The following is a 13177-nucleotide window of genomic DNA, read 5'->3' on the forward strand; positions in this document are numbered from 1 at the left end:
ACTGAGTGCCAAGCTAGTTACTGAACAGTCTTAAAAAGCCCTGCCACAGCCCTCATGACATCCACGGTGATTTGAAGAGCTCAACGCTCCATGTCCAGTCAGTACCGTGGGCGCGGAAAGGGTCTTTTCGGGGGGAACATTGGACCGGGGTTTCCGCCTCCTCTTGGACCTGGACGTTTGCCTCTCAACCTCGGGTTGGGGCCATGGAACCGAGGAAATGGTGCGCGTGGGGGTCCTCTGAGGTGTAGGTGGTGCGTCGGGAGGGGAGGCCGGAGGGGAGGCCGATGTGGAGGCCGTAGGCCAGGATGACGGATTTCAAAATGAGGTGGCGGTCTCCTCGGAGCATAGTGCGGATGAGGGGGGCTGTGCCGCAGGTAGTCGGGGTTGTAGTAAGGGTCGTCTGAAGGGGAGTGGGGGGGAGTGAGGCGCCCTCGACCTCGGGGGAAGCGGTGCGGCGGGCTGCCTGGTCCGTAATATGGATTGTCCGGGTGGTGGTAAGCCTCGTCTGGAAAGTAAAGGGCATCATGGTGATGGAGCTCTTCCTGGTAATGTAGGTCGTCTGGGTGAGGAGGGAAATCCTCAGGGTGAGGCGGGCGAGGCTGCTCACAATCATATAGCGAATCGTCGGGATGAAATATGGATTTGTGTTGATGGTCGTGTACCACCATTCCACTGATGACACTGTCTCCTCTGGTGCCGCCCCCCTCGCCTCTGCCTGCGCTCGGACCCTGCTGCTGCTGCTGCTGCTGCTGCTGCTGCTGCTGCTGCGTCGGCGGCATCATCATCCGGCTGGTCGCGGGAGGAGGCGCGTCAAAGACACGAGGAGGGGGAGGAAACTTGGGGACAGGCGGGAGGTTGCTTCTGAAAAAATCAGGGGAATTAATGGCACCCTGCTGGGAGGGAAACTCTTGAGGTTCCTGAAAAGTCTCCGCTTGGTATGGATAAAGTCCTGGCCTGTTGCTGTCTGCAGCCCCTCCAGGCGCTGTCACATTGTAGCCTCTGGGCTGCTGAGCGTTCCCTTCTGGGTTAGCATCACCATACCAACCCCTTCCAGTCACCCTTTGAAAGTCCTCCATTGTCTGTGTGGTACCGGCACCGCCTGGGGCTCTTTCTCCAGTCATTGGCCCTCTGGTTTGGGCAGACAGCTGCTGGTAATGTGCAACCGGCGCGGTAATGCCATGCTCCGAAATATTGTGTTGGCCGTATTGGTACGGCTGGTAGACCTGCCCGTTTTGAGCGGCGCCCGGCTGCAAGTGAGCTGGTGGTTGGGGATTGTTGCGGCTCTGCTGACTGCTGTTCTGGTATGCGATAGGGGCCGTTTTAGGAGTTTCTCCAACCGATGACTGATTTGTGTTGGAAGTGAATGGGACTGCCACATGCTCGTCCATGATTTCATCTTGAGTTGGGGTGCCTCCGCCCTCATCCCGCACTGGAGTCCCACCCTGGGTGTCTGTCGCAGTAACCGGGCTGAGGTTATCTCCTCCCGCCACTGCGCTTGTAGAAAGGCCTATGCCAAATGCATTGAAAGCGGGGTTGCCCTGCAGGAAGCTGTGGATTTTAGACTCTAAACTCTTCGAAGACAGGGACGGTTCTGGCTCCGTTGTCAAGTCCATTTCTCTATGGAGAGCTTGGACCAAGGCTGAGGCTGGGTTGGAAGTCTGGGAGGGAGCTTGAGAGCTTGAGCTCTTTCGAGCAGTGGAACTGTGTGAAGAAGGCTCAGATGCAACAGAGGAGAGAGACAGGCTCTGAGAGCGTACTGATGATGCAGATGAGGGAGAAGGAGGAATCTTGCCTGTTCTGGAGGAGTCTGAGGAGACATTTGTAGCGGGGCTTTTCAGAAGAGAAGTCATGCCTAAGTGTAGGAATGGAAAACACCCAAAAAATACATTTTAAGCAACCGTGGCACTTTTAATGTTAGCTGTAAAGTCTTTTGTTTTTCCAATTAACGAAAGGACTCACCTTGGACTTTGGAGAGAGCACCGATGAGGTCTGCCGGACTCACATCCACCTTTGAGAGGAGGTTAACCAGTGAACTGGCATCCTGAGGGGCCACAGAGGCAGCAGGTGTAGTCTTCAATGTGGAACCAGCAGGGGCAGCTGCAGGAGGACTCTCAACTGATGGTCCTGGAAGACAAATAGGGACACTCCGTTGAAAAACAATAAATGGGGATTCAGTTTGATGTTGCAGATATTTAAAGGTTCATTTGCAAAGTTCTTTGCAGACTTCAAGAGACACCTCTCTAACGCCGGTGCTAAGATTTTATTTTGTGTGGTAAATGGCATAATAAATACTTAATACTTTTTTTTTCCAATTCATTTTCTTTCTTTTTAAAGAGTTAGAACAATTGTATTATGCTGTTTGATTAACCACCAGCACTCACCTGTGTTCTTCATGGCTGAGTTTAAACTGTTGAGGATGGAGCCAATTTTACCCAGGTCCACACTTTCCACTGCTGAAGCCGCTGCAGGAGCTAATGCAGGGGTCGCTATAGGAGCCGCTACAGGGTTTGCCACAGGGGGCGCTACAGGGGGCACTACAGGAGCTGTTGCAGGAGCCGTGACAGGAGCTGCTACAGGAGCCGCTACAGGAGCTGCTACAGGGGCTCTTACAGGGGCCGTGAGCCGTGTGACAGGCTGCTCTGTTGCCACTAGTGTCTCTGTTTTTGAAGTGGACACCTTTGGGTTGTTGCGGCATTCACTCTGCTCCTCAACTAAGGAGAAAAATACAGCAGTGAGAGAGAGTTTGGATGTTATTAGATATGCACTCTATAAAACACAATTAATTTTGTCATTGTTTTTCTTCAAGCGCAGATAATTTATGAGACCAGGAAGTCTATGCTAATAAATAGAGTGGAATATGCTGCCAAAAACAATGAAACAGTCCAGCTTTCTGTGAAAAACAAAATTGCAATGTACCGGTCATCCATCAAAAACGATTAGATTAGAAGAAAGAAAAAAACACCGACCAAGTTAAAAGACAAAACTTCTAAACATCCTCACATAATGAAAAACAATCTTATGCTGGCTGGAAGATATTATGTGTTGTGTTTATATAATGTACGGGTGCAAAACCTATTTCCATTTAAAATGTATCTGCTGATTGTAAACTTAAGTAATCAATTATTCATTTTTCCTCTTTAAAAGATAATAAATACTAAATGTCTAGTTTCAGCACTTTAATTTTAACAGGATGAGTAGAACATTCAGGGATATGTAAAAATGGTAAATCCTCAACAAATACAACATTTAAGTACATTTACATACATATACTAATAAAATGTTACATTCAGTGTGGTTATTAACAAAGATTGTTAATCTAAAAAAACGTTAAGCAGCAGGTGTTGTAGCCAATGAAAAAATGACCTGGACATAAAATGCAGTAAAATAGCAGATAGATGGCTGTCTGCACTGGTAAACATGTATCTGATTTTAATTAGATGCCTCTCCGGGTGGGGAAAAGTGCTCGAGCCAAATTGGCTGGAACACACACTCGTCTTTGTTGACATATGAAGGCTGTGATAGGAGTTCTGTGTTGCTTTCTGCATGATTCACATGTCTATTTATAGTTGTGCTTCTCCAGTTTCATTATTTCAAAACATTTTCTGCACATAACAAGACTGCCAGAGACATTCAGCATTTCTAAATATTGCATTTAAAAAGCTCTCACTGTGCGGTCAGTCATTTAAGGGACAGTTCACACCTCAAAGAAAATATTATATTTTTTCTTCTTACCTGTAATGCTATTTATGAGTCTAGATTGTTTTGGTGCGAGTTGCCCAGTGTTATATTTAAGATATCTACGGTAGAGGCGACGGCAGTACGGTAGTGCCTCTTCAAAAACATAATAGGACTACTTGGCACTGCTCAAAAATACATATGGAAAACTCAACAGTGATGTCTCGTTCCAGAAATCGCTCTCAGACGAAAAGCTTAAACTCGTGACAGATTTGAGATGTAAACATTTCTTGCGTTCTCCTCAGATGAGCTGTAGCATTTGCCAGTTCAGTTGTGCTCGGTGAATTAGCAGGACTGGGTAGCTATAAACGTGACCGAAAGAACGAGGTTGCTGATACAAGCGGCCGAAATGAGCTTCCTCCGTAGGGTGGCCGGGCTCAGCCTTAGAGATAGGGTAAGGAGCTCGGACATCAGGAGGGAGCTTGGAGTCGAGCCGCTACTCCTTCGTATCGAAAGGAGTCAGCTGAGGTGGTTCGGGCATCTAATCCGGATGCCTCCTGGACGCCTCCCATTAGAGGTTTTCCAGGCACGTCCAACTGGGAAGAGGCTCCAGGGAAGACCCAGGACACGCTGGAGGGATTATATCTCCCAGCTGGCCTGGGAACGTCTCGGGGTCCCCCAGGAAGAGCTGGAAAATGTTGCGGGTGAGAGGGAAGCCTGGGTCGGTCTGCTGGGTGTGCTGCCGACGCGACCCAACCCCGGATAAGCGGCGGAAAATGGATGGATGGATGGTTAGCTATAAACGATAAAAACAAGCTTCTCATCCTTGAGTAGGTGCAGGCTTCCTTCTGTGCGGTAATATGCTCGGCTTCGGGGGGAAAAACAAACAGTTCTTGCTTGAATCGGCTCAATTGTTATCGAGTTTTCAAAATGTATTTTTTTGGTTGCCCTCTGAGCAACACAAGTCATGTGCCATATAGTCCCATTATTTTCGAGAGAAGGCAGACATCTCTTCAGCCGATATCTCCCAAACAAGGCAACTCACACCAAGACAACATTCAAGAAGGAAATAGATGTTGTGGCCCTTTTAAGTCTCTAATCAGCAGACCACTCCTCACCTATAATGCCCCCGCCGTCAATTTCTTCCTCAGAGAGCTCCATGTCTTCAACTTCCCGGTTGTCATTCTGGCCGATAGTCGCCGTGTGTTTGGGGGATCCTCCCGGTGAGGATAGAGGGCTCGGGGCCGGTGGCTCTGCCTCGTCATCCATAGCGCAGCCATCAAGGTCTGAATCGGGATCAGCCAATTCCAGACCACGAAAAGGGGACTCCGATCCGGTTGGAGACGGAGCGTCTGCGGAGGGCGAGGGGATGGGTGACTCGTCCAGGTCAGGCAAGTTGGACTTCAGGGCGTCCAGTTTACGCTTCAGATGGGACACCCGGTTGGCGAACGTCTGGTAGGCCTTGAGAGGAGAGGTCATGGAGTGTCAGTGATAGAACATAAAACTAAAACAAAACACGGCTTACCGACAGCTTTAAAAGCCAGCGTTAACTTTAACTCACAACCCAGAAAATTATGAACTAACTATAACTCAATTATTTGTCATGTTAAGTCAGCACCAGTCTGTTTTTCCCGTCATGTCACAGTTAATACGTTTAAATCTAGTATGTATAGTTTGTCTACTGCATGTATATCACGTAGTACTGCTTTTACGTCTTCCTTGTACACGCGTCTTCCTTAAAGCTAACCTTTAGTTAGCTTTAAATCCATGAGCATTATGGCTTTACAGTACTTATTATGGCTTTACAGTACTTAACAGTAAGCATTGGCGCACAAAAAATATATATTTCAAGAAAAATTATGCGCCGCCAAATAATTGTGCAAAAACAAATCTATCCTGTGCTTAATAAATTAATTTGTATGTTTGCTAGAATCCATATTTACCTGCACTTTCGCTGTACTATAGCTCACATTCGCTCTCTCTCTCGTCATGTTACAGATCACATCAATGTTTGCTCAAAAAGTCCTCACTTCATTCTTTTAGACTATTGAGTGAGACTATCACAATCAGCATATGGATTTTGAGTTATTAAGATTCTTGAACTGGAAGTTTGAGTCAAATTTGAAGAAAATCTTAAGTCTAACTTCATGCTGCTGAGCACCTGTCATAAAACTGAACGCTGTATTCTTTATACATCCATGATTGTATCGCTGTGCCAGGTTGAGTGATACAACAACTATTTGACCACAAATACACTCACATTAGCAACAATCTTGACCTCCTTGTACTGCATCTCGTAGAAGATATCTGCGTTCTTGAGGGCCTCCATGACAGGGGGACCCGTTTCGATTTGTTTGTCAAAGAACTTCACAAACTCCTGTAGTTGCGCACTTCCTTCTTCAAAGTCCTTTGAAAATTTCTTTCCTCCGGCCTTATCTGTAAGAATAAGGCATGCAAGGATGATTTGTTTTTAGGAAAGAAAAAACAAAAGACACTACTTATGTTGAAACCAAGACTCATCTATGTGTTGCAGTAGGACAAACAATACATCTTCTCCAGCAAATAAGCACCTTTGAGTCTCTTAAGGGCATCAGAACTGCAGATGTCGATCCTCATAGCTGCCAGCTGCTTTTCTCTCAGGTCCACCTCCCCCAGAGACTTCTTGTACTTGGACAGTTCCTCGACTAGTGCTTGGGGCTAAAGCAGGGGGAGCAGTCAGCCACAAAGTCAGACCAACTAAACATTACATTAAAAAGAGAAAAAAGGGGCAACTACAAGCACAACAGCTTGTATTAGCATAATTTGTAAATCAACAACATTTAGTTCAGTTCGAGATTAGTTCGCTTGAACTTGAAAGTCTTTCTTACCACAAACTCTGCAACAATCTTGGAGTGGAGATCGGCTTTAGACTCAACTGGAGCTTTAAAAAAAGATTTGAGATCACATCAAACGTCTAACCTTAATTGCATTATAAGTAACTCAAATGTCAGACTTGGTAAAAACAGGCTTACATATGAATACATGCATAGTAGCTAAAATGATCACAACATACTGTGACTAATAAAACCATGTAATGTCTGCATCTAATTTGTTTCAAGAAGTTTTAACAAAAATACAAATTGTTGGTGTTGTAATGAGGTAATAATTAAAATGTCAAACGAAAGAAGACAAAGAGACTTACTTTTTTGCTCCACAGGTGTCTCGGGAGGGGACTCCTCTTTCACTAAGCTACTCCTGAGCTCAGTTATAAGTGTCCCTGAATACACACCCCTTTCCTCCCAGATGGTCAGTATCCTCTCCACCGCTTTAATTACTTTGGGGTCACCTTCATTGCTGGAGAAAGGAGAAGGAATGACAGAATAAGAATAATGGAGCGAAAGGATTTACATGTTGCTGTTTTATGCGTGAGGCAATCCATTGAATGAATTAAAACAAAATACAAGGACAGAGGAGACACCGGAAGTAGGGACGACGAGGGAAAAATACACAAACATCATCACTGCACCTGATATATGATCATGCATCAGGACTGCCTCACATTGGGAATTAATAAGGACAGAAACTCTACAAACTACTCACTTGACCAGCAAGAAGGCTTCGGTGAGCATCTCGGCGAACGCCGTACGGTAAACAATGGCATTTTTCCTTTTACAGTTCTGAATGACATCGTTGGCGACGTAAAAAAGGTTGAGTCTGTGTGAGGTATCAGCTGTCAGAGGAAAGAGAAACAATAGTGTTAATTTGACCCGGAGGGCAGAAGATCTGCTGAGGAAGGAGCTGATTTTCAAATAAGCAGCAGAGAGGCCAATATCTTTCACCAGTTTTCAAATATTTACAGATATCAGAAATGCTGCAATGTATCAACTATTTTTTAGGATTAACCGACTATTCAAAATCATTCCATCCAAGAATTTGTGAACAAAACTGAGAATGGGACCAAACATAGTGTGCAAACTGTACTTGTCAATTTTAGAAAATGTGCTACACACATTGTTTGAGTGCTTTTAAAAGTACTATATAATAATAACTGGCCATACAAATGCTGAATATAACTCAATAGATCCCATTAAGGCAATTAGTGCACTGCAATGCAAGACATTGCCAAAAAAGATCCCTTGGAAAGTGACCATCTTGATTAAAACTAACACATTTTATCATGGTGCAAACTAAGCCGTAAAAACATTAATGTCGCAAAGATTTCAACATCATATCTTCAAAATCCTCCATTGAGAAAGCCACAACCAATAAATGTACACAAAAAGAAAAAAATCCATGCAAACAAAATTTCCATTGACTATCCTTCAAGCGGTAGAATGAGAGTTTCTTACTTAAACCACAAAAAACTTTTTGCCTATAAAATAGGACAAAACAAACATCTACAGGTACTCAGTCATTTGTCTGACAGATACATGTATGAATTACATTGATATTAGTATAAAATGTGTGATCTATCCAGCAGAAGGACTTGTACAAACTACCTTTAGTTAACTGGAACAGAATTGAGAACACACTCCTAAAACACACACCGCAAGCTGAAAGAAAGGCAGACTGTAATGAGGCCTGGCCCCCTCTCTTTATCATACAGGAGTAAAACCAAGGTCAACAATCGACCTTGGCAAACAAAAACAAAATGTCTTTTCTCTAGCCATGGGGAACATGACAAACACAGATATGGTTATGAAACATCAAAGCAACATCTAACACGGACCACAATACATCAGTATTACATTGCAATGCATATTTACGTTGTACATCAATAAAATACATTTTAAACCTATTGAGTTTCTCTGTCTGTTATGTTATTCTGATCAATACATACAGGGGTTTTGTTTTGTTTCATTGTATTGTAAACATCTTGGAATGCCGTCTGTAAATGCACAACTCGAATAAAAGAAACAAAACAAAAGAAACTAAACTCAGTGTACACACAAAAGATAGTTTCCTGCATAAATCACAATAACTGTAAGTGAGTTACTTACTAAACCAACGCCTGTTTCTATGACAGACATCAGACGATTCTCAATTTAAAAAAAAATTAAAAATAAGATTCCCATAAAGGCATCAGCAATAAACCTCTTAAACACAACTGAATGTAATCGTCTATTAAGTGTATTATAACTTATTCCAAGCAGCTATAGATTAAATGAAGAAAAAAAACATAACTATTGCAACCATTAACTGTTTTTCTCCTTTTAAGTCCATACACCTATTAAATAGCACAAAGGAAACCAAAAAGCATCTGAGACTGTTGTTTGAACTGAAGCCATCATCAAAATATTATTGAACTTCATTAAATTATTATTGTGGATGTATTGTATTATCTAAGGGCACAACTAACAATTCTGTTTATGTCTTTCCTTTTTTTTTTTTTTTTTTACATTTTAACCAAACTTGTACTGGAAGCCATAAATCTCATCTGGTGGAAGGAGGGCGGTCGCACTCAGACTTTTCAATGTAATCAATCTCTAATTACTGCAACAATATGTATATTTTATAAATGCATTACCATATTTCATGTTTGAGGTCAAGACTTTTAAACATCTCAGAGTTGCACTTATGTTCTGAAAAAATTAAGATTTTGGAGAATTCTTTACACACTCCAGCACCAGACCTCTTACATACCATTGGTAATCGTAAACACATACAGAAAAAGGTTTACAAGTCACATATTGTCAGATCTTGAAGCAAAGGCTCATACAAAAATATACCCGGCCCAATAAACAATTATGTAACCAAGTCCAATAAAAAAATGACTGGAAAAGTCAGACCTGTTACTCACAATTACTATTCAATAACCAACTCTGTGATCGGTCTATAGGATCGTCTCTTGTCCACAGAAAGAAGCATACACACAAGGCCAAACCAACAAACAAGATGCAGAAACATAGACTGTGATTGATTTAAAACGTCAACTAACAGAGAACGCTTATGAACGCCATGTAAACTCTGGGAAAAGCTCTATATATTTGTATTCTGCTACCTATGTTGGATTTTAGTTGTAATATCTTTATTATATATTAATTAAAGTACAGGTTTGGTTTACTAAATGTATTATCTGTTAATATAAAACTTGCAAGGTTGTCCGCTCCAACAGTATTATAGTGAAATCCTTCTTCTACAATAAAAGGCGGTGTTCTATTTTACATCCTAAATAAACAATGAATGTGCATCTGTCATACCAGTATTCCTAACTTGTCGCAGTGTCACAGGACTTTGCATGTGGGTGGCTTAGTGTATATAAATATATTTAAATAAACAAATAACTTTACAGATGCCACTTCTATCACTCCCTGTGCTAGTATTCTGTAAATCAGGCTGACCATCAACAGCGGGGTTATTTTCAATATCAACTGGTGTATTGGTTATCTTTATTGCCAAAAAATAATTACAGATGCTTTCATAAGTTACCAAACAGCAAACTGAAGACTATTGCACTTTTAGGGTCAGCAAATATGTTGTTTTAGAGGTACATTCAAAACAATTAGATGAACAGTTTCATCATTCAGTACACTATAAAGCAATCTACCAACACAACAGTCGCCCTCAAGAGTCTGCTCAGAAGAACAACACAACACAGTGCAGCCCTGTGGCTGATCTGGGCCCCTGTGGCCTCCAAGTTTCCACCACGTATAGTGCACACACGCTCACGATCGCACGCACGCACGCACACGCATACACACACACACACACACACACACACACACACACACACACACACACACACACACAGTGGTATAAATAAAGTACACAGTCATTAAATTGCCACAAACGTAAATGACACCTGGGACCTGAAGGGCTTGTTTTTGGGATGCTTTTGCAGATTGATGCATTAGTGATCAAACTTCCACCTCGCAACAAATACGTTAACACGTGTTTATGAAACGTTGATAACGTAACACTAATTTGACCGGCTTCAAATTAGAAAAAAAAAAAGTTTATATTTTTAAGCAAGCAATAATGATGTGTTCTAAACCAGGAGAACTGTGTCGGCTGGGAAGCCAAACAACAATGCATTTTATATAATATAGCTGTTATATGTACGTGATATCTTGGTGACATTAGACTGCTGCCATCGTTGCCCCTAAACGAGCTCCTCAGCAACTGTCACTGACCGTTGCTGAGGAGCAACGTGAGTTGGGCTACTCACATTTCCTCAAACACTTCATCCAGTGTCGCACAATCAGGCTGTGGTACTTCTTGTTGTCGATACACCACGTCGAAAGTCCTTGAATGGAATCCATCGTGTTGGAAACACCTCGAAACTTCTTCTCCAGAGTTGACTCTAGAGAGCCGCCAGAAGCGGCCCCCGCTCCCGCTGCCATGACCGGAGGAGCTCGCGCTGCGCTCTACCATTCCAAACACCGACCGAAGTTAGCTGTAGCTCGCGCTCGGCATCGCGTGCTAGCTTAACGGAGCGCAGACATTATTGCCTTCAGCAGCCTACTAGCGGCACGTTGCAAGCATGCGACCTCTTAAATAGTCGGTATGCTGTTGGCAAGCACTTTCTGCGTCTATAACCTATCCACCGCGGGGCTCGGTACCACATCTAGTCGTTTCTGTAAGCTAGCATGGCATGCTAAAACTTAGCGCCTAACGACATCCTGGAAGTCTGTTTACTCGTGCTGGTAAAGCGACGACGGACACTTCCGCAAACACGATATGGTTATGGCGCCACCTAGCGACGCGGAAGCTGATATCGGCTAACGCCACCTGTTGCGTGTGATTTAGACTTTTTATTTTATATTTAAACAATTTGGAAACTATCATTGTTAAAAGCAGCACAAATCTATGAAACCACACGAACCAGACCATTCAATAAATATATAAAAAATGCTTTTATCAATCACTCACCAGTAATGACAATTTCATTTACAAGAAACCAAGAAATAGCCGTAAACAAATGAAAATAAAAACATGAAAAATGTAAAATGGGAATACGATTTTTACTCAACGTTCAATTTCTCACCTATTGCACAAATTAAAGATGTGTATCAGCACAGCTAAACCTGCGCTGTGGGGTGCCACCTTCCAAAACAACACAACACTGCATTGTTGCTCTCCACCTACAGTTTACATTTTAAATAACATAACTCAGGACCAATGCAAATAACAATTACATCTATACAGCAGCACATTTGGTTTGCAATGACATATGTGGTCAAATGAAGACTTTGTGATTTTTAAACATGATACAGTTTGAATGACCGATGATGAAGTTTCAGGCAATTTTATGGTTACCTGTAGGTCAAACAAAAAGTAAGGCTGACTGGTGACAAATGACCAGAGATGAAACACCATTCAACATGAATGATATCTGATTTAAAATGTGAAGGTGCAAATGGCCAAACGCTGTCAAAAAAGAAGTGATGTGCTCAGGGATGAAAATTATGTTGTTTATCACATCTCAATGATATTCTATCTTGCATAAATAATAGCAGAGCACGTTGAGTGACACACATGAACAGCAAGTCAGTGATCTTCCCCTTATAATGTTCTGACATTTAGTGGAGAAATTATCATAAGATAAATGTAATCTAGATAAGTCTCAAAGACCTATAAAGCATCCATCGGTCAATGGAGTCAACATGTTCATATACTGATCCTCTTAAAAAAATCTTTAATACGCCATATCAGGTAAATCCATTCCAATAAACAAGGGATCAAATATATTAAGCCTTTCCTTAAATATAAAAATATAGTCACTTAAAACTCACATGTGTATAAAATGTTCAGTTTTCAACGCTTTCCACACAATTTAAGTTCACTCACTGGCTGGCAAATGGAGGAACTAACATACATTAACATCTCGCCAAGGATCTCATATTTCCTCAACTGCCAAAATCGTTATTGATCAATTAGGTTGTGGTATTTCCTGTGCAGCAGTTTGCTCTTAGACTATAAGTGCATCTACATCTATTTGAAAAACAAAAATGTAGTGTGTATGTTTGTTATGGGCTAATAAATGAAGACGTAGGGACAGTGATGTATGGTGCATATAGTATGATAATGCATATCAATTTTGTTTGGCACATTTTGCCAGTCTTTGCTCCCCCATATGTTACAATCAATCAGCTGGTAAAATCTGATTTTAACTTTCCCTAAATGCCATTTTAATCATCTGTGCCCATTTATTTCCTAACTGTAGTAGGGCTGCAACTAACAATTATTTACCACAAATGAAGCCGCCAATTATTTCCTATATATAATATTTCATGGAAATTGACTCGTTTTTTTAGCTCAAAACTGAACACTTATGGAAACAATATGAGTTTTTTCTGGGTTTTTTTTTTTTTACTGTCGAGCCATGATATGAAAAAAATACAAAACAGAGCATTGACTGCTTTAAAACATACACATGAAAATTATTTCCAACATAGTTTTAACTTTGTAAAAGTCAATGTATACAAAAGTGAAACTCTTATAGATAGACAATACACAGTTTGTATTGTAAATCAATAATTCTAGTGTAAAGAAAAATCCCACCAGAGAGTTAAGGGTTAAC

General features: G+C 41.9%; 1 protein-coding gene across 1 annotated transcript; it reads right to left on the reverse strand.

The window, feature by feature from the left end:
• Positions 1-98: 98 nt before the first annotated feature.
• Positions 99-11292, reverse strand: rprd2a (regulation of nuclear pre-mRNA domain containing 2a). The gene is made up of 10 exons (XM_068575918.1): positions 10823-11292; positions 7255-7384; positions 6857-7008; positions 6543-6595; positions 6246-6372; positions 5936-6111; positions 4794-5136; positions 2382-2711; positions 1960-2124; positions 99-1852 (listed from the first exon to the last, which is right to left on the reverse strand). Exons 1-10 carry the CDS (start codon positions 10995-10997, stop codon positions 99-101), a joined length of 3405 nt encoding a protein of 1134 aa, XP_068432019.1. The 5' UTR covers positions 10998-11292.
• Positions 11293-13177: the final 1885 nt, after the last annotated feature.

Source organism: Clinocottus analis, unplaced genomic scaffold, assembly GCF_023055335.1.
Source record: "Clinocottus analis isolate CAN_PGR_092001 unplaced genomic scaffold, fCliAna1.0.p SCAF_14, whole genome shotgun sequence".
Taxonomy (NCBI): Eukaryota; Metazoa; Chordata; class Actinopteri; order Perciformes; family Cottidae; genus Clinocottus; species Clinocottus analis.

What these genes read in the sequence shown, in the direction of transcription:
- rprd2a (XM_068575918.1), bottom strand. Translation starts at nt 10,997, where the DNA reads ATGGCAGCGGGAGCGGGGGCCGCTTCTGGCGGCTCTCTAGAGTCAACT. An exon ending in GACACCTGTGGAGCAAAAAA is followed by an intron (nt 6,596 to 6,856) that starts GTAAGTCTCTTT and finishes CTTTTTTTAAAG; the next exon opens with CTCCAGTTGAGTCTAAAGCC. An exon ending in AGATTGTTGCAGAGTTTGTG is followed by an intron (nt 6,373 to 6,542) that starts GTAAGAAAGACT and finishes CCCCTGCTTTAG; the next exon opens with CCCCAAGCACTAGTCGAGGA.